The 21574-nt window shown below is 50.8% G+C and overlaps 1 protein-coding gene across 1 annotated transcript; it reads left to right on the forward strand.

Annotated features, from left to right (window-relative positions):
• The first annotated feature begins 2707 nt into the window (after window positions 1-2707).
• On the forward strand, window positions 2708-3043 carry RPRML (reprimo like). The gene has a single exon (XM_042836079.1). The coding sequence runs from the start codon at window positions 2708-2710 to the stop codon at window positions 3041-3043; it is 336 nt and encodes a 111-aa protein (XP_042692013.1).
• The last annotated feature ends 18531 nt before the right edge of the window (window positions 3044-21574 follow it).

The raw sequence follows: 21574 nt of genomic DNA on the forward strand, positions 1-21574 counted from the left end.
CAGGTACTTGAAGGGCTACAGACCCTTTCCTGGCTGGTGCAGGAAGGTTCTGCTTGTCCTGCAAGCACTGCTGTGATGGGGATGTGGGGCACATGAGATCGGGAGGCACTGGGCAGAGCTTGGGCTTTCATTGCTGCTTTCTGGGGGTTGGGTGCTGCCTGGAGAGCTGGACAAAAACTTTCTCATAGAGCCCCAACTCTCTCAGTTGTCCTCATAGTGAACAGGCTCCAGCCCTCTGATCATCTTTGTGGCCCTCCTCTGGACCCGCTTCAGTAACTCCAACATGTCCTTCTTGTGCTGTGAGCTCTAAAACGATGCAGTAGTTCAGGTGGGGTCTCATGAGAGCAGAGCAGAGGGGCAGAATCACCTCCCTCACCCTGCTGGTCATACTGATCTTGATACAACCCATGGTTGGCCTTCTGGGCTGCAAGCACAGATTGCCAGCTCATATCGAGTCTTTCATCAACCAGCACCCCAAATCCTTCTCCTCGGGGCTGCTCTCAAGCCATTCTTTGCCCAACCTGAATCTGTGCTTCAGTGGACCAAGTTGTCAGTCCCTCAGGTTCTCTTAGGGTCACAAAATCATGAAAGTTGGGATGGGCCTTTCAGATCCCCAAACCTAACCCATCCCCAGTGTGCCCACTGACTGTGTGCCTCAGTGCTACATCCCCATGGTTCTTGGTGTCCCATCCTGCCAGGCAGCTGGGTGCCTGGCCTAGCAAAGGGACACTGAGAGTCCCTTTGAGCAAAGAGACTGGCATACTCCAGCTCGTGCTTCCAAAAATTCAGAAATGGGGATCTGATTCTTCTAAAAAGAAGGAAAATGATACAAAATTTTGTATTTGACTCCTTGAACCCTTTCCTGGCTGGTGCAGGAAGGTTCTGCTTGTCCTGCAAGCACTGCTGCGATGGGGATGTGGGGCACATGAGGATGGGAGGCACTGGGCAGAGCTCGGGCTTTCATTGTTGCTTTCTGGGGGTTGGGTGCTGCCTGGAGAGCTGGACAAAAACTGAGTTGGGGGGAATCAGTTGTGGGATGCTCTGCGTTGTGAAGCCCTGCTTGGGATTAAGGTGAAGAGCAGCCAAGAGCCAAGTGTCCCCATGCCCCTATATCCCCAGGGGTGGCTGTGATCCCAGTGTGATGCTGCAGTGCCCAGTTCCAGCGTACAGAACAGGTTGGAGCTGGAACTGGAGCCAGCAGAGGGAGCAGAAACTCCTCCAGCCCAGAGGCAGCAGGGAAAGGAGCTGCCACTGGGATGCTCTGCTCTCCCAGGGCGATTTTTCCTGGCTCTGGGGTTGAATGCAGGGGGTTTTGTCCCCTTGTCCCATCCAGGCTTCCTGCTTCATTCCTTCTGCTGCAAAATGCCCCTATGGAGCAGGGAGAGCAGTGCCACCAGGAGGAAAAAGCAACAAGTAAAAGTCAAAGCAAGCTGCTTTGTGCCCCTAAAAGCCACAAAAGCAAAACAGGGACTCAGCTCTCATTTGTTTAATAGCGAAATCATTGGCATGTTCCTATCAAGCCACCCTCCAGCCCCAGCCAGCTGGCTTCCTGCTCGTGCCTTTAGCTGCAATTTATCAATTCTCATTTGGGTTTATGAAAATCCCCTCTGGGGGCTGTGCAAGCAAAGCGAGCTGAGACGTACACAGATCAATCAGAGCACAGAATCCCCGTGTCATATCTCTTGTCCTGCACCACCCAAATGCATCTGCACCCACACGCGGTGCATGGACCATGGCTGCTGCTGCTGTAGGACCCTGAGCTGGGAATGGGGGTGGGATGCAGAGATCAGGGTGCAGCATCACTGTGCTCCCTTCTGATGGGGATGAAGGAGCACGGGAAGGGGGAGATGGAGGCGCCTGGGTGTAAACACCCCCCAGCCAGAGGATGATGATCTGGTTGTCAATTTAGGACAGAAGAGCAGAGCAGAGCTGGGGGTGGACGGGGCTGGATTGGGCCAGCGCTGCTCTAAGGAAGGAGTGGGTGGCACAGAGCAGCAAGCAGGGATCGGTGAGAGCAGCACGGACCTGAGGCTCACAGGAGAGTGCATGGGGGGAACAGGGGAGCTGCCGGTGACCCAGGCCCAACACTGATGTGGTGGGCTGCTCTGGGAGGCAGGTGGAGGTCTAGGGGAGAGGATGAGTTAGGGCAGGACCTCAGGGGTCAGCGCACAGTCAGGGGGTAGCACAGACGAGGGTGTGGGTCCCCATAGCAGGGTGAGGGGCTGCAGCAGCATGGGGAAGGGGTGGGCAGCCTGGGTGAGCTTGGAGGGGGGAGGAAGGCGGTCCTGGGGGGAGGCTGCAAGGGGGTGGAGTTGCTGGTTTTTCTTTGAACACGGGGAAGACTTGAGCTGGGAACTTGCATCCGTGGAGCTCCCAGCTAGCAGGCGTCTGCTCTCTGTTCCTGCTGAGGGTCCCCATTGCTTCGGGGTGGCAGCAGGACAGGGAGCATGAGGCTGCCTCCTGCTGCCTTCCTCTGCCCCATGCCTCCTTCTCCTTCCCTCTCCGTGCTCGGGTGACCGTGCTGAGCTGCTGGTGGCAGCTGGCAGCCCGCTGCCCCTCTCTGCACACCTTTCCTTCCCTTCCAGCCCAGACGTCGGGAGCAGACAGGCAGGAGGTGGCACGGAGGAACCCACGGGATGTGAGCGCAGCAGGGGGAACCGCCAGCTCCATCCCACCTTCCTCCAGCGGTTGGGACCTCGCATAGACCATGAATGGATCCTTCTTCAACCAGAGCCTCCTGGAGCAAGGAGCATACCCCAACAGGACCCGGGGTTTGGGACTGCTCCTGGCCTGCTGCAATGGGACCGGCTCGGTGCTGGCACCCGACGGTGGCTCCTCGGTGCTGGCACCCGACGAGCGCAGTCTGTACATCACACGCGTGGTGCAGATCGCCGTCCTCTGCGTCCTCTCCTTGACTGTGGTGTTTGGCATCTTCTTTTTGGGCTGCAATTTGCTCATCAAGTCGGAGAGCATGATTAACTTTTTGGTGAAAGACCGAAGACCTTCCAAGGACGTGGGAGCCGCGATCATGGGGCTCTACTGATGCCATGGGGCAAGTGTAAGCAAGTGGCTGGAGCTGGTGCTGAGATGCACGTATCCATGTGTTTGGGGCGGCTGGGGGGAGTGGGGAAGGGGGGATGATGTCTTTTTGTGTGTCTGTGTCCATGGGAAAACAAATCAGTGCTTCCCAGTGAGCAAACTCCATCGTGGTGAATGGGGAGATGTCCCCCGCGCTGCGTGAAGCGCAACGACCAGCATCGTGTTGCATGCAGAAATGGCTTAAGTTTTGCATGAAACTTGCAGAAATGGCGATAATGTGCAGATCTGGACTCTTGCCTGCTGTTACCTTGGATACTGCCTCTTGGGATTTAGGGCTAAAAAAAATAAAAAGTGAAGAAAATGAGAAAAAAAAAGAAGCGAACTCACTACGGAATGGAAAGAAATGATGAGGGAAGTGGAGTGCACGGCATAGAGCACATCTTTGTCCATGGGGTAGGGGAAGGGAAGGGCCGTGTGGGTCGGACAGCAAAGTCTGCATGCTGTGAAACGTGTCAATCTGTTGTGTTCTGGACCTCAAGCATGCACCGCTGGGTGGTTTTGTAACAGGGAGAGCATGTTCCTCCTCGATTTCTGAACTGTCCTGTCAAATAAAATGCAGATTTGCTCTTTCACACTGTGCCAGAGGAAGAAAAGAAAACCCCCATAAACACCAAAACCACTCCGTCCTCCCCAATAAAGCATGTTTGTTTTGTACGTAATGGCTATTTTTTCCTCCCCAAGTGCTGCGTTGTTACGGTCTTTGAGGTTTTTGTAGCTTTTTTTTGGGGAACTGGTGAACAGCCAGGGAGAAAAAGGGAAAAAAAAAGAAAAAAAGAAAAATAAGAACCTGTTTCAAATGAATTTGGTGTTGTCTTCATTTTCTTTCCTTCTGTGTGCAGAGCTCAGGTATTTCAACCCCAGTTCCAGAGGTTAAATATAGCTGTCCCACCTTCCAGCTGAACTCCAATTAAAGGCTGTTATTTCAAGCAGAAACTAACATGCTTTTTGTTTTCCAAAGGCAAATATCCTTTTCCTGAGCAAATAAATTTGACAGGAACGATGTGCTCTGTGTGTGTGTGTCAAATACCTGCACGGCATCAAAACACAGAGGTGTGTAAGGATGCGCTGAACACATCTTGCAAAGCATCATTTCTGACTCTGATTGAAATCTCCTTCTCCTCTGATCCTGATGAGCTGCCAGAGCTAAATTGTGTGAGAGGAGGAAGACTCCCAGCCTTTGTTCTGTGATGGAATTACAGCCCTGTCTGTGGGTGTGAGATGGAAATAATGTGAGTTTTGTTGTGCCAACAAGATCCCTGCTGGGTCTGCAGCTGTAGTGGGAAAGCACTCCTGGGTCCAGCAGGAGCTGCTGATTTGATGGACGTGGATGTGAATCCAGAAGGACAACTCTCTGCCTTTCCCAGTTGCAGGAGCAGGATTATGGCAGGGTTTGTAATTAATCAGTGTTTGCTGAGCACCTTCCTCAAGGTTCCCATGGGGTATTGGTGGGGCACAGAGTGAGATGAACGCAATGCTGTCGCTGATTGCTCTCAATGTGCAGAGGCAATGTGGCAGCAGGACCAGATTTTGTAGGGTCACAGAATCACAGAACTGTAGGGGTTGGAAGGGACCTCCAGAGATCATCGAGTCCAACCCCCCTGAGGGTCACAGGAGCAGGAGGTGGAGGAGCAAAGCCCCACCAAGAGGGGAGACCTTCCCTTTGAATCCCAGGGGATGAGCCCAAATCGATGTTGGTTTATTCATCCTCATGGCTCTTTCTTGACCATAAGGGCTATGTCTACACAACCAGCTGGTGGGAACCAACAGAAGAGGGTCTGCAGAGTGGAGCACTGCTGGGCACCATCCTCATTACCATCCTCATAGAATCAGAAAGATTGGAAGAAACCACTGAGGTCACCAAGTCCAACCATACCCCACAGCACACGTCCCCACAGTGTGACTGAGGTTCTGTCTTGCTTACGGTGAGTTGAAAGCACCTGTGAGCAAATCCCCTTCCCTTGAGATTCCCAATACAAAGACGATCGCTCCATAAAGAGGAAGAAATATTTGGGGATTCTGGAGGACTGATGTCAGCACTGAGAAAACAAGAAAGTAGGAGACACCCAGACAGTGAGGTGCTTGCTCCAGGGCTTGCATAAGGATGGCAGCCCATAGTGGCTCCTGCAGCCCACAAATAGCCCTTCTTCCTCATCCCACCCCCTGCCCACCCATTTAGCTGAAGCTTGTGAGTGGGTATTGACTCCCACGAAATTTTTAAGCATGTTTTTTTTAAAAATTATTTTTGTATCTGCTTGAGAGAGGAACATTTTAACATTATTTTGCTATTTTTTCTTTAACAGTTCATTAGCTGCCAGAACATCATTGGTTTGCCAGGAGCTGTGCAAGTAGGACTGAGAGACAGTGCTGGCTGTACTGCGCAGGGGAGAGCAGAGAGAGGGGACCAGCACATCGGGGGCAGAGTGAGGATCAGACATTGGGAATCATTTAAGCTCATCTCCTGGTGATAAAGCTACCACACAATCCACAGCCACACTGACCAGAGCTGAGCCACATGCTCTCCTGGTTGCCATCTTTTTGATGAGAACAGTCTGGGTTTTATCATAGAATCACAGAATGGCCTGGGTTGAAAAGGAGCACAGTGATCATCTGGTTCCAACCCCCTGCTGTGTGCAGGTCACCAACCAGCAGCCCAGGCTGCCCAGAGCCACATCCAGCCTGGCCTTGAATGCCTGCAGGGATGGATGGGGCATCCACAGCCTCCTTGGGTTCCAGTGCCTCACCACCCTCTGGGGGAAAAAATTCCTCCTAATATCCAACCTAAACTTCCCCTGTCTCAGTTAAAACCATTCCCCCTTGTCCTATCACCATCCACTCACATAAATGGCTGTTCCCTCTCCTGTTTATATGCTCCCTTCAAGTACTGGAAAGCCACAATGGCAGTGCATGGGCGATTAAGCAGTCCTGCTAATGGCACCATCCTCAAGCAATCTGCTCTGGACCTTCGTGGTCCTTCTCCAGGAGCAATCCCCACCTTGGGGACTCTGTTCCAGCTGGAATTACTGATTTCTACACAACCATCAGAAGAAGGCAGGTGTGAGAGAATTTCCTCCTGCAAACAGCAAGCCTCCACCTGTTTGCACCATTGGAGAAATGAAGAGATGCCTTGACCCACTGGTGACAACCAGCAGCCCTTGCCATCCCATCCTGCCTGTAGGTGCAAGAAACCCAAAGCAGCTCCCAGCCCCTGCCCCAGCAGCTCAGCTTGGGGGCAGCGAAAGAGTTAAGCGAGATGAGACAGACAAACAGATTAAGGGGAGGGAGGATCCCTACCTGGCACCAGATGTACCAGAGCGCGTGCACCAAACATACACAGTATTTAATAATTCCTGCCAATTGCCATGGTAATGAAGCGCAGAGTCAGGTTGGCATGGCAACCACCTTTTTTTTTTTTTTTCTTTTTTTTTTTTGAGGCAGGGAGGCATTACTCAAGTTGTAGCCTCAATCCAGATGGAGCACTTTTCTGAGAGGACCCCCCCCACCCCCAAAAAAACAAAAAAAAAGTTAAAAAAAAAAGAAAGAAGTGAAATAAAATCAAATCGGATAAGTAGCAGTTTCCTGTCTCTTGTCTGACAGTTCTGGGCTTGTTCTGTAGGTAGGTGGAGGGAACCAGGATGCTACACAGCTTCCAAAAAAGCCTTGGAGCATTTCCACAAACAGTGCTGCTGGGTGCTGGGCTGGGACATTCCCCTGGGGGCCTGGGATACTTTGATACCCCCTGGTTTCCATCCCAGCCCCTGGCATGGCTTCAGGAGTCTCCCCATAGAGACATGGAAGGTCCACGAGCATCTCTCCAGGTGACAAGCCCCCATCCCAACCAAGCCCAGAGAAGGATGCTGTGGTCCCATCTCCCTGCAGGTGAATCATAGCATCACAGAATGGTCTGGGTTGAAAAGGACCACAGTGCTCATCTGGTTCCAACCCCCTGCTGTGTGCAGGTCACCAACCAGCAGCCCAGGCTGCCCAGAGCCACATCCAGCCTGGCCTTGAATGCCTGCAGGGATGGGGCATCCACAGCCTCCTTGGGCAACCTGTGCCAGTGCCTCACCACCCTCTGGCTGAAAAACTTCCTCCTCATATCCAACCTAAACCTCCCCTGTCTCACTTTAAAACCATTCCCCTTGTCCTATCACTATCCACCCTCATAAACAGCCAATCCCCCTCCTGTTTATACTCTCCCTTCAAGTACTGGTGCCTGCATCCTTGCACTGAAGATCTCCAAGATGGGACATGGGAGCTGGCAGAGCACCCTCCCAAAGGCACATCTAAGAGGAAAGCACGTGTTCCCTGAGCTCTGGCAAGGTGCTGTGGGCTCTCTGAAGAGGCACCCATCAAGCTGGAATGGAAATCTGTGTGCTCATCCCTCCTATCAGTGAGCAAACAAATGCCACCTCCACCTCCTCTCCCCAAGCTGCCACTCTATGGAATGTATTCCAGGTTTGTTCTGCCCTTTTGCATTGAATTTGAACGTAGCCTGGGCAAACCAGCAGCTGTGGGAGCCTTGTTCTTATGAAGGAGGCTGAAGCAGAGTGTGCAGGGTTTACTTAGTACGGAGATGGCCTGAAATACACAGTGTAATGACTCAGGAACATTTGTCCCTGCATCCCCACTGCTGCCCAGCGTGGTTCTTTTGCAATGTCTATGAGAGAGCCATCAGCCCCCAGACAAAGCCTCCGTGGTTCATTAGTTCTGATGAAGGGACAAGTTGATGCCACAGCAATCTGTGCCCAAGGGAGAACTGAGATCAAATGATGATAAAATTGAGGAGCCTCACTGCAGTGAAGGCTTTGGAAGGGGTTTCTCCCTCTTGCCCTTTGCTGAAGCCGAGCCCTTCTGGGACTGCACAAGCATTCAGAATCCTCAGTGCAAAGCATGGACCTTACAGCTCACTGCTGGTCACTGGGGCTTGGCTGATGATGCTATTAACTTGTGAGGGTGGTTCAGATCCACATCAGCAGCTCTGACCCACACAGTCCCTGGGCAGTGGCAAAAGAACAGTTACAGAGCACAGAGCTCTCAGAGATATTGCTTTGGACAGTGCTGCCTGCGAGGAGTGACGATCTCATTAGGTTTGATGGGTCTGCAGGGGCCACATGCCAATGCAGGCATCTCCAAAGCAGTTTTTTGGCTTTCTGAATCCAAGTATGGATGAGGGGTTGGAAACTCCAGGGTTTGGACAAACACTGAGGCCAGAGAAGCACAAAACAGCCTCAGCATCTCTGACAATTCCCTGTTTCATGGTGTGGGATGAACCTTTGGGTTCCCACCAGTTCCCCCATTAAGGTGGCTTAGCCAGGCCATTCCCCAGCAGTGTGGCCAAGTTTGTGTTCCTCTGATTTTACAACCAGACGTCTTCTTGGACTTGTTTATTCCATAGGGACACAGTGATAGAAACTGAAGTTCAGAGAAAATCAGAATATTGCCAACAATCAGTACGGTTTGGCACATCCCCGAAGATATCATATCACCATCAAAGTGCTGGAAGGAAGAAGGGGCACTGACAGTGCTCAAAGACATGAGGAAATCTAAAGTGGCTGCCTCTGATCTGAAGAACACTGCTCTGCATGTGGTTCGGGTTGTAAGTGTAACAGAAGTCCTGCTTCAGAGATGCCTTTACAGCTCTCATTCTTCCCAGAAGCTCGTTAGCGTGGAAGGCGTTTTTGCATCGTTAATTTATGGTGGCTTAATCAACAACAAAGCAAAAACGTGGGCTTTTTTGTAATGACAAAGATTTTAGCACAGCAGGGTGAGAAGCAGAGAGGTGAGGCTGCATGGCTGTTCGGCTGTGGGTCCAAGGCAATTTCATCCACCTACTCAGGACCACAATCCCTGGCCATGGCAAAGTGCTCTCTGTTGGGGTGAAGCTATTAAATCGAGTTTCCTCATCTTGAGCTAATGGGAACAGTGCTGCTCAGGTGAATCAGTACCTAAAGGGAGCCTACAAACAGGAGGGGAATCAACTCTTTGAAAGGGGAGACAACAGCAGGACAAGGGGAAATGGTTTGAAATTGAGGGAGGGAAGATTGAGGTTGATGTCAGGGGGAAGTTCTTTGCTATGAGAGTGGTGAGGTGCTGGAACAGCTGCCCAGAGAGGCTGTGATGCCCCGTCCATCCCTGGAGGTGTTCAAGGCCAGGTCGGATGGGGTCCTGGGCAGCCTGGGCTGCTATGAAATGTGGAGGTTGGTGGCCCTGTGTGTGGCAGGGGGTTGGAGCTTCATGATCCTTGAGATCCCTTCCAACCCTGGCCATTCTCTGATTCTGTGATTCTGTGAACGAGTTCTTCCTGTCCCCAGGGATGAGCTTTGAAGGCACCATCACTGCAGGTGGGATTTCCATCCTGGTGAGGAGCTGTGGGGATGGATACAGGTGTTGGTGAACAGCACCTTCCGGGAACTCAAGCTCAGAGCATGCTTCCCTTTCCACGACAGCTGCCTGGCTGTGCTGGGTGCTGGATTCCTGCCCTGGCACAGCTCAGGTTTCGTGCACACAGGGTTTAATCCAGAGCCATCCTTGCTGGCAGGACCCACAAGTGTTCACATCACAGGTTTCTGTGCAGCTGTGAGCACTCCCCTCTTGCCTCACTCAGTCCCAAAATGCAGGTTTAATGGGACAAGACAGCAGAAGAAGCGAGCAAAATGTAATTAGGCTTTAATTAGCTAACTCCGTTCTTTCAGATAATTGAAAATTGGACTAATTGGTTGCAATGAATTCCCGGGACAGCTAGCCAGCCAGCTTGGTGTGTGCTCTGCCAGCTGCCACAACACTCCTGTCCCCACACAAGTACCAGCCTGGCAGCTGAACACGACTACAACCACTCACTGCCCTGCTGCAATGGGGTGATACATTGGCACAGGCTGCCCAGCCAGTGGGGAAGTTCCCATCCCTGGAGGTGTTCAAGTGGAGATGTAGCACTGAGGGACGTGGTTATGGGCATAGCAGGGAGGGTTGGAGTTGGCCTCGATGATCTTAGAGGTCTTTTACAACCTTCGTGATTCTGTTTTGTGCAGCCAGAGTCTTCTCAGCATCCAGGGATGGCTTGGGGAAGCTGAACAGCTCGAAACAAAGGCACAGCTACTCCCTCCATCACAGCATGTGATGGATCATGCCTAGAAAAGTGCTGGACTCGTTCTGCAGCCTTGGCTCAAGTTCCACTCCTTGCCCTCTGCTAGCAGCATGCTGCGTGCCAGGTGGCTGCATTTCATTATGGAGTTTATAAAGCGCCTTGGGAAACGAGACATGGGGGGGGGGGGGAAAAAGGGGGGTGAAGAATTACGCACACATTTCACTCAGCAATGACTGCTCGTCATCTCCTTGTGCAGCAGTGTAATAATCACTGGGGAGGAGGGAGGTACTAATCACATTCGCACCATTCCTGCAGTTCACAGCTTTTATTTTCCATGCTTCCATCTGCCCAGGTTGAAGCACTAGGGGTTTTTCTTTGCTGTGGGGACAGAACCAATTTCTCCCTTACGTGCTTCACAACTGAACGGAAACACTGACTGTGCTTGGAGTGCCAGCACTCCACAACCATCCCTGGTTTGTTGGCATTAGGTGCACCAGCTGAGAACCTGGGAGGAATCTGTGCTGCTCAGGAATTTGTCACAGCCCTGCTGCCCACAGGTGTCTTACAGGAGGGCTTTCAGATGGAGAACTGCTCTATTGTCCACTGCAGCAATGTACGTGGTGATCCTCTAACAGACAGCTGAGAACACCTGGCACAAAAGCACAAAGGGACGCAGCTGGATGCACCCAGCCGTAGCTCCCTACTCATCCACCAAGGCTGCTGGGATGGAGAAATCAAAGAACAGCAATGACGAGGCTCAGCATCACTGCCTCCCTCTTTGTTAGAGGGCAAACACCCCTCTGAGCCCTCCAGCTGTGGCCACTGCTCAGCAAAAGCTGCAAGGCTCATGGCAGCTGCAGCACAGAGCATCCCCATCTCCCATCCCCTTGCTGTCTATTCATGCTTCCCCACTTCAGACACAGAGGAGTCATGCTGTGAAACACAGCAGGCAACCTGGAGAAAACACCATCAGTTAACCATAGAAACAGATTTACACATTGGTCAGTTCGTTCTTTGCTTCACCAAAGCACAGCATATATCCTCCCCACTGCAAGGAGGAAGGGGGAAAAGCTGTTGCATTGTTAAAGGTGTTCCTCAAGCTCCCCAAAAAGTGGGGTTAGATGGATACTGGCAGGTTGGCCTCCTGCCCCATTGCCTTTGGTTAAAGCCAGCAGTGTTTTCATGTGCGCCGGTGTCTCCTGGTTCAGTTCCATTTGATCCCACACTGATTTGAAGCTTGGGAAATAAGCACAGAGACAAAACACTAAAATCCTGTGATAAAGCTCAGCTTGCTTTGCCATAGTCCAGCTGCCTCATGTCACTGCCATTTCACAGTTGTTTTATTTTTTTTTCTTTCTTTTAGCCTCCATTTACTGCAACACGACACCAAAAGAGCTTCTTACAAAGCAGACGTTGTCACCTTGGCTGTGTCAAAACACCCAACCTTTTCTTCATGTCCCTCCCCCATTTTTTCCCCTTTTCCTTTACATGTGCTCCCTCTGCCCAGTTGGGAAAGTCTCCCCATGAACCCAGGCTGTTCCAAGGTAATGCTTCCACTTCAATATAATCCAAAAGGCAAATGGTTCTAAGTCACCCTGCCATGATTTGCTTTGTGTGGGTCTCCTGCAAGCTATTTCCTTCTGAAATCTCAAGCTGAATGCAAGAGAATCTCCTGCACTTTTTAAATAAAGAATAATTTCAGCTGGGCCATGAATTGCCAAAGCCCTCCAGCAGAACAGCCTCCAGTTTTGTGCTATTAATGCACCTTATAAAACTTGTCAAATCTCAGCCAGCCTTTGCTCTGGGTCTGCTCTGGGGACTCTGATTCGTGACTGGGGAAATGCAAAGGCAGAGAAGGAGTGAGGAGAGCATCTCCCAAAGGGCAGACAGTGGCTGCTACACCAAAAGCAAATTCAGGGAGTCCATACAGCTGGGATTGCACATTGCTGCTTTGCCTGCAAACCACCAGAAACCAACTGAGATGCTCTGAGCATGCACAGCCCTTTGCACACATCAGGTCCTGAGCTGACCAGTTTTACAGGAGACACAGTCAAGGTGCTGCTGGAGCTCCTGCAATGCCTGTACCACCGGTGGCTCATGGCACAGAGGGTGTGATTTCCTGTCTCTGTGGTCCTGATGCTGAGCATCACCCTCCTGCTTGCTCCACAGAATGCATCCTTCCGCTGGGTGCTGGATGCTGAAAAACCAAAATAACTCCCTGTTTTCCCCAGCCAGTGCTGAGCTGTTTGGGAAGGCGTCTGTAACACCACAGCAGATGGCCAAGCAAGCAAACACTGTTTTTTATGTCACCTCCGTGTTTCCTCCTCTGCTGTCTCCTGTGCTGGAGGTGGTGTTTGGGGCTGGTGGGAGCTGCTGGCTCACGGCTGGCACCAGCACTGAGAACGCAGCTTTGTGACCTCCAGCAAGGCATCCTCCTGCAGGAATCTGTGCCAAAGACAGAGCTTGGATAGGACTGGAGCTTGGGGTAGTTGCTTTCACAGGTCCCACTGTCTTCCTGCTGGCCCAGGCTGTTGGGTTTTGCCTTGAAATGCCATGGGAAGTGGGCCAGGGTCTCCCTCTGCCAGCTGGTGCCTTCTCCTGGCTCTCCTTCTCACAAACCTGTCACTAACTGCACATAGAGGGCTCCAGACTGGCCAAGGCTTTGAAAAAAGCCAACTCCTGATGCTCCTTGATCTGCCACTGTCTTTGCGCTGTCACTTTGCATCTCCAGGCAGGGGAGCTCTGAGCTCCCCTCTTGGGACTCAAATGTTGTCAGCATCCAAGAAAGAGTGAGCTGGGGAGAGATGGAGCCCCACATCTCTCCACATACCATGGAAATGCAGCACATTTGTGAGAGAGAAGGGGAATACTGAGGAGTTGGTGACACTCTCTGCTCACTGTACCTTGGAGTGTTCCAACACGGGGACACATGGATGTATCCTCCGTCCTATGCAGTGACTGCAGCTTCGTGCCACCATCTCTGCTCCCATGGCAGGATGACACAGCCAGGACACCAGCTCCTTTTGCAGCCCTCCTGGTGCAGGAGGAGTGACTGACATCTCCATTTGGCCCAGTGCCCATCTGCCTCCTGCTCCTGCCTTGTTGAGCTTGGCACTTCTCCCCCTTCTCCCTCTGTTTTTCTACTTGGAGATCTCACACTCCTCTGCTTTGGCAGCAAAGAGGCAGACAAGAAGGTGTCGATGGATGCACAGACCCAGAACAGCTCAGCCATAGGCTGGAAGAAGAGTCTCCCTATTCAAAGGCCTGGGAGGGGGAGCTTGCCTCCAAGCCCGCATCTCATGATGGTTCAGGAAAATAAAGCAAAAAGAGATGGGTGGTGGGCAGACACAGGGTAGGGCAGAATGTGGGTGTGATGCCAGGTAAATTCCGTAGTGGAGAAGCAGAAGGTAGGGAGAGGCAAGGAGGAGGTGGAGAGGTCTGCACTCACACACCCAGAGCACTGCCATGGAAATAACTTGCTATTTGTGGTGCCAGCATCCTTTCTGCTCCCACACCAAGACACGCTGGGTATCTGCCCACCCCCAGCTGCATCTGTGCCACCAAGGTGTGTCACATCAAGAGTCCCCCTGCCCCATTGCTCGCATACTTCAGGAAGCAGCACTGCAGCTGCTAAGCCTCGTTCCCTTTGAGGTGATCCTTTTTGGGTCTCATCCCCTGCTCTGCCCCACAGCTGGGACAGACGGACAGACTGACACCGCCTGCCTCTGCTCTGAGCTATTTTGGGACAATGTTTCCACGAATAGCTTCCCCCATCTGCCAAAACCCAGCTAAAATCTGAGCACTCCCCCCCAGCCCTCTGTTTTTTAGTTTAGTTGTTGTTTTTTTTTTTTTTTTTTAAATCAAAATTTTCTTGCATAAAGATAAACCAGGTTGTGCATTAAACACTGGCCCACGCATTCTGGGAAACAAAGAGTATGAAGGAACTGTGATTCAAACTTGTTAGCTGGTGCACATTGGGACATGGCAGCTTGCAAAAGGATTTTCTGAGTCTGTAACACGATTGTGTGATAAAGCATTACAGCCAGCAAATGTGCAAGTCCCAGCCCCAGAGATGTCACAATGACCAAGAGCCAAAAAGGTCCCTTCCAACCCAAACCATTCCATGATTCTATGATGCTTCCAAGTACAATGGAGAAGTCTGGTTAAGGACTGGAAGATCAAAGCAACACCAAAGGTCCCAGCAGCCAGCTTCAGTGCTGCTCAGGCTGCTCCTTCCTGTAGTAGCTTTGCAAGCATCTGCAAATGAAAGGAATAATAAGAGAGCACGCAAGTGAGGAAACAAATCAGACCCAGGCACTGGCGTGGGTGCTGTGTCCCAACCCCTGGCAGCTCAGCCCAGAAGGGACAGCCAGCACATCCCGGTGGGATCCATTTCCCATCACCTCCGCCTGCTCTATTCTAGGAGCCTGTCTGAATTCATCCCCTGAGGCGTCACACTGCTCAGCTCCTGGCCCTTCCCACGCAGAGCTCAGCCAGCAGTTTGCTTCCTTGCCATGAATAAGCACTGCTCCCCTGCCTGCCCCTCTGCACCCGGGGGTCCACAGGCAGCCCTGCTCTGAAGGATCAGCAGAGGTTACCTCCATCCCCCAAGGAGGATGAGGAAGGAAGGATCCCTGTGTAGCACCAAGTTTGCACGGTGAACCATTAACAGCATCTGGGAGCAGGGCGATATGAACATCATTAATGTCATAATCAACATCATTAATGCTGGCTTTTCCTTCCACTGAGGGAAGGAAAAATGCTACACTGTTGTCTTCACCCTTTGGGTTCTGCTTCCAGCCAGGTAGAGAAGGGGTGGATGCTCCTGGTGGGAACACCGATGGGTTCAGCGGCCATGACTGAACTGGTGATCTGATCTCAGGCAGATCCCAGCCCTGCTCTGGGAATCACCCTGGTGCAAAGCCATACCCAGACGCTGGTTGTGAGTAGCACGGGTTGTCTGTGGTTCTGTGGAGCAGAATCTCAACTCCTTTCTGGCTCCTCGATGCTAAGAGAGCCAACAGTGCCCTGATGCCCTTTGTCCTATGGGATGTGACCCAATCCCTCCTGCAGTGGAAAAACTGTTTCCTGAAAGTTCTCTGTCAGCAGAACACCACAGGGGTGGTAGAGTGGGCGAACTTCTGCTCTCCTGTGACATCTCAAAGGTAACAGAGCCCATAAGCAGGTTCAGATTGCCTCCTGCTTTCAAGATTCAGGCCAGGGCTCCATTACAAGGGAGACGTAATGATAGAGAACAGAGGTTTTCAAGGAAATGAATCCCTCACTTCCGGGGGACTGATAACATGAGATGGGAAGACCCAGAGAAAAGGGAAGAGAGAAGTGGCCACTTGGGGTGCACACACATGAAGAACTCAGCAAGCCCAGAGGCAATGAGACATTAGCATCACCAGGACAGACTCAAGTGGTGAGATATGGAACATTCTGTCCCATTTCAAAAAGCTACACACAGATTCCTACAAGCTCCATGCTCAAGCCTCAGGTGGAATTATCCAAACCTCCTCCAAGGGCTTCATTTGTGAAACACTGAGCATTTCAGCTGTTCGTAGTGACCTGCTCAGTGTCAGCAGGGCACACCGTGACCTGCATCCCCATACATCTCTTTTGATGCCATTTAATCCCTGTCATTTGAGCACGGGGCACTGCTTTTCACAAGCAGATATCTGCATAGCCTAGAACGACAGTTTCTTCTGATAGCTTCCCGTTTCCCAGATCATTTCCAGACTCGTACAATCTCACTGAGTAATTCTCTGGATTTTCCTTCCAGGAATGTCCAGTTTCCTTTTGGATTCATGTAAACTTCTGCCACCCTCACATCCTGCAACAAATCCTTCCACAAGTCATCTCCCTTTGTATATAAGATGTCCCCACGCACACATCCCTCCTCTTGTCTCCCAGCTTTGGCTCTGATGGCTGTGCCACCACTGCAATGTAAGCAGAACAAACCATGCTCTGGTGGATGGTCTGGCCCAGGATTTTTGGCAGGTGCTCCTCGAGGCAGCTGTAATCACTCATTTAAATCTCATTTATTTTTACTTTAGAAAGCTCTCCAACAGCACAAAATATTTCTTTCCTGCATCTCATTGGAATGGTGTGCAAATTGCCATGGCAACCATGCCAGAGATTTTTGTGGTCCCAGACCCATTTTATTGGTTATTAGGTATCTGTGCAATAAAAATATATATATATAGCTCTGCTCTCCCATCTGTCTGCTCCATCTGCTTATTTCCAAGTGAAATACAACCAGTTGGCTCAGCCACAGCATTCTCCCCTCCCTCATGGGAGTGGGTGAAGGACACATCTGCAAGCGGTCAGGTGATGGGATGGAGGAGGAACAAAGAACCTCACGGTGGACATAGACCTGACCATTCCACATCTGCAAGGCCAAACCAATCCTTTCTCACAGTCCAAGACTCTGCTCATGGTAACCAGACTTCCTGTTGCCTGTAATCAACCAGGTGTGAAGGAGCCCAAGTGGAGCATGGCCAACATGAGGTTGGTTTGCTTCTGGTGGAGCTGCAGCCCAGCCCTAGCCAGCTGTTTGCCTGCTATGGAGTCACAGGGGAAGTAAAGTCAAATATAACATCATTGAGGTCACAGGGGAAGTGAAGTCAAACATAACAGCATTGGGAAGCACAGAAAGCTCATCCCAGCATCAGGACGCACAGCCAAGCTGCATCCATCAAGCCTTTTTGCCTCTATTAAAAGGAGAGAAACCTCACTTCATTCCAATACGCTTCGCTCAAGGGAATGGGAAAATATCCACAACAAGACCTCTGTGCTGAACCGGCCAGTGTCTGCCCTATGGTCACCTGCCTTGGGCTGGGGCTCACACCAAAAGCTGTTGGATGAGTCCCACAGATTCCCAGCAGTGTCTGTCTTTCCTGCCCACCCCCACAGCCCCAGTGGGAGGGAGGACACATTCCCAGCCTCCAGCTCCCTTACATTGTTTAAGCTGTCGATGGTAATTATAGTGCTGTGTTTCAGCTTGATGCCTCCCAGGGGTCCAAACCGCACTGAGAGGCTATAATAGTTCCTAAAGGAGTACTTTGGGAACCTCTGCTAGAGCTGAGTGTGTCTCCAGCAGCCAGGGCTGAGCCCCCCACTGCTCCAGCTGCTTTCCTTCTGCTGGAAGACCCTCATCTGTGCTCCCTTCCCCTACAGAATGCACCTTTCTGCTCATCAGATGGGAGCCACAGCTTTTCAGCAAGGAGTGGCAAATTGGTTTTCAGGTTCTCAGTGCCACCATTTCCTCACCTGCCTCCAAGCTCTAAATCTCTCCACTTGGAAGGAAGGGGAAAGGGCAGGGAGGATGCACAGCTGCATCCTGCTCAGGTGACCCTCAGTGTCCTGTCCCACAGCTGCATCCTTCTCCGTCTGTCCTGCAGAGCAAGGCAGGGTGACCCTGTCCCACTGCTTCAGCTCCCTAATTCTTACTGGCTGTAAGAAACCTGCTGCCCTTCTCCCAGTACAAATCAACACTTGTGGTCACAGAACCTTGACCACAGAACCTGGAGAACGCAGTATAGCCCTCTCGGCACAGAAGATGTTGCTAAGCAAGCAGTCAAGCCAATGCAAAATGAGCAAATAAGCAGCTGGTTGCCTAGTTTGTAGCAGCATCATCCAGCCAGGTTGTCCCTCAGGACAAGAAATGATGGTCTAGCATCCTTCTGTCCATAGCACCTGCTCCAGACATTGGATCCATTTGCTGGATCCATTGCTGTTTCCATTTGCTGGTGGCAAGAGAATGGGGGAAAAATACAAAAGAAGAAAAATAAAGATGAATTAGATTGCATTGAGCTTAGCTATAGAAGTCTGGTAGTTAAGAACCGCCTTTAGACCAGGAGATATGGAGCTGCTGCTGCTCAGCTCCTATATGCTTTGCACAATTTACATAATAAGCCCACAGCAATTATAATTTCATCTTGAATAGGTATTATTTAAATTGCAACTGCCTTTGCAGCACTAATTGGAGAAGTCACAAAGGACCAGCCAAGCAGGAAGGCTGCTGATGGCTTTGGCCTGTTCACACACCCTGCAGACCCCCATGCTGGCCAGCCACGCTTTGTGCAAAGCAAAGCAAAAGCACATGGTGCCAAAACAACAGTCCTTAAGCAAGCATGCAAAGAAATCAAACCTTTTCATGCCCAGGACAACTGCAGCCCTCAGAAAATCTGTTTCAAGCCATAATCCCACTGCCTGACCCTGCAGGTGGGCATCACAACCTTGGGTGGGTGCTGTACCACTGCCCTTCCCCAGAGCTGGGCTCTGTGCCCCACAGCTGTTTCTTCTCCCACCAAAAGAGGGTCTGGGAGTAACAGATGGCTGTTTACTTTCTAACAAAAGCGACCATATCACTTTGAGTGCCTTAATTCCCATCGTTTGAGAGCTTCATATCCAGCCTACAGCCTTTGGGCTACAAATTATGCTGATTTGCTCATTGCTTTTCTGTGGGCATGGACAGCCATTTCTCACCACCATTCCAGACACCAGCAGCCTGCTCCCACCCTTCCCTCCATACACTCCAACTCTGTTCTCCTGAAGCTGTTCAGGCCTTCCACGTGTCCCTACCTGCTGTCATCTGCCCTCTCTAATTTATTATCCTCTAAATCATGATGCTCCAAAGTGGACACACATCAGCCAGCAGTGAGCAAGGCACTCTAATTATCTCCTGCATCTTGGCTATGAGAGTAAGGATGTCTGTTTGGAGGAGAAGGAACAGACCGAGTTGACAGTGGTCTTTTTTTGGGCTTGAAATAAATGCTACTTAGAATTACACAGGAGTGCTTTTAATTAATCGCCTTACACTGACAGCAGCTGGCAAGACGCCCCTTTGCCCATCAGCACTCAGGCAATTAGTTTGCTCTGTGCTCCACCTGAGTTGGTAGAGTGGCTCTATATTTATCCAGCTCCTGGCTCAGCTCAAAGTGAATCACTTCCATGAGCGACCATCTGCAGAGAGAAAGCTTTACACTTCATTTCTACAAAGATTGCATCCCCCCCAGCTCAGGGACTGCTGTCAGGGGACTCTGACCTCTAAGGAGGACTCACTGTGGCTCCTGCCTAAAGGTGCCAGTGTTGCTCAATATAGGGAATGTGGGGGCTTCTCTTTATATTGATGCTCCAGCTGGCTAAGCTTTCATGCTTTGGGATGGGGCACGTTGCATGAAGCATAGGAAACCTCTCTCCTCACTTGAGTTGTGATTAAGACCATTTTGCACCATATTAGCAGCAGAAATAGCACGATTACCCAATTACATCTTTGTCTGTAGGCTGCTTGCCACATGTGCAGTGAACAGCTGGATCCAGGATACACCAGGATTCACAAGACTGATGCCAAGGCATCTATCCATCCATCAGAGCAGGCAGCTTTAACAAGAAAATCCCAGCTTCCCAAAGCAGGGCTGGCTGAAGGCTGAGATTACACCTGCAGGGAGAGGAATGGTGTTTAGAAAGGACTTGCACTTACCTTGAGAGAGGAAGAACAAATACTAGGGGCTGTCACAAGCAGCAGTTATTTGCTTAGAATTCTGTTCTACAGAAAAGCCTCTAGCATCAAGGGGTGATAAGATATGCTTGGGGACTGGCTTTATTGATCCATCCCCGTTGGAATTATGGAAATACAAGTCCAGAATTTGGCAATGTAACAGTCAAGTAAATCTGCATGGCTTATTTTACAGCATGCCAACAGCAAAATAAACAGTACAAGCCTGATAATAGCACTGTTCAATTCAGCAGTGTGCTGTCATCTGAAGTGTGTGGGCAGACACACAAAACAAATACACAGAGAGAATAAAATAAACCAGCTTTAAACACAGCGACCAGAGAAGTGCTAGCAGTACTTAAGCAGGTAAAAGCTTGAAGACTTGTGGCTTAACCATGTGTGTTTTAAGCCTGGAGTGGAGAATAATGCATAATCCTATAATTGAATTGAGATGGACCTAACACTGAAAGCCACAAGTTAATGCTGTGATGCATGATTGGAAGCAATATGTGATAACAGCAGGAGTCTGGGTCTGCAGAATCAGAATATAATTTTAATTGACTGCTGGCTTAAGCTGGATTAAGCTAAAGCAAGTTTGTGGTTATCAAGAAAATAAGGAGCCAGTGGATCTCAAGTTACAGATGAGATTACAAAGTTAAACCAGCATGATTCCAACTTATTTAATGTCTTAAGAAACTGTAACTTAAGATTATTAGTTAATAAAGTTGAGAGAAGAAGAGTGAAAATGCAGTTAGCTACGACCTTAATGTAATCAGAGATGCCTGCAGGGAATAGACACTGCTGTGGATAAGTGACATGTGAGAAGCATTGAGACACAGGTGTGCAAAACAATGATTGAACAGGCAGGAACAACAGGTCTTGAGCAGCTTAAGGGAGAAGAGCCTGGAGAGAGGAGCAAGGAGAAAAGGGGAGGTGGAAGTGGATGAGGGATGGGAGGGGGTGATGGAAGATACCTGGAGAAGGATGAAGCATGAGGAGAAGGGATAGTGTCACATCTTACAGCACAGCTCTTCCACCACAGGAGCTGAGAAGGGCTCCTACTTTGCCCAGAGGTGGATGAGTAGAGCACAGCCCACTGGGAGCTGTGTGCAGGGTCAGCAAAAATCCCTTCTCAATTGCAAGAGAACAGCCAGCTCCTCACCTGTGCCTTCAGGCACTGCTCTCCCCTCCCACCCACCTTCACTTCTCCAAGCAGCACCATATGCTAATCAAAAGCCAGAGCTTCGTTTTTCTGTCTTTAAACACATCCCATCCCAGGGTGTGGAGGCCGTGAGCAGTCTGGGGGGTTCTCATGTTGTTCAGCAGGATTGGTTCCTCCAGCATGAATGATTGCCTCAGAGCTGCCCCGTTACTGGAGCTGCCGTAACAGCATCTCCAAGACATCCAGGAGAATGACATAATGAGACATCACAGCAGTGGTCCTGCTGGCACTGACCGAAGAAGGGAGCTGGGCTTCAAAGGATGCCACTGAGGAAATATCCCCATTTCATTAAAATCCACCAGCCCTTAGGTCTGCAGAGCTCAGGGCTGGGAGAGCAGCCTTGCCTAGAGGGCTCACGGCAGGGATCAGTGCTGCACTGTGGGGCTTCCACATCGTCCCCATGTCCTCATGGGGACACCATGGTCCCTTGGTCTTCTCAGGTCCCAGTGAGGGCTCCATCCTAGCAGAGGGTGCTCTATTGCAGAAGAACTTCAGCAATCACTGCCAGCAACCAGAGGTTGTCATGGATACCAATATGCAACCAAGGGCCTGATCCTGCTCTGCTCATCCCTGCCCCTCCAGTTGGGTGAGATCAACAAAAAGTGAAAGCAACAGGCAGGCTGAAGCTTTGCCTTTGGGGCTGTGACTTCCAGAAGCTGTTACCAACACA

Source organism: Centrocercus urophasianus, unplaced genomic scaffold (assembly GCF_019232065.1).
Source record: "Centrocercus urophasianus isolate 14NV4802_14NV808 unplaced genomic scaffold, USGS_Curo_1.0 seq_57, whole genome shotgun sequence".
NCBI classification, from domain to species: domain Eukaryota; kingdom Metazoa; phylum Chordata; class Aves; order Galliformes; family Phasianidae; genus Centrocercus; species Centrocercus urophasianus.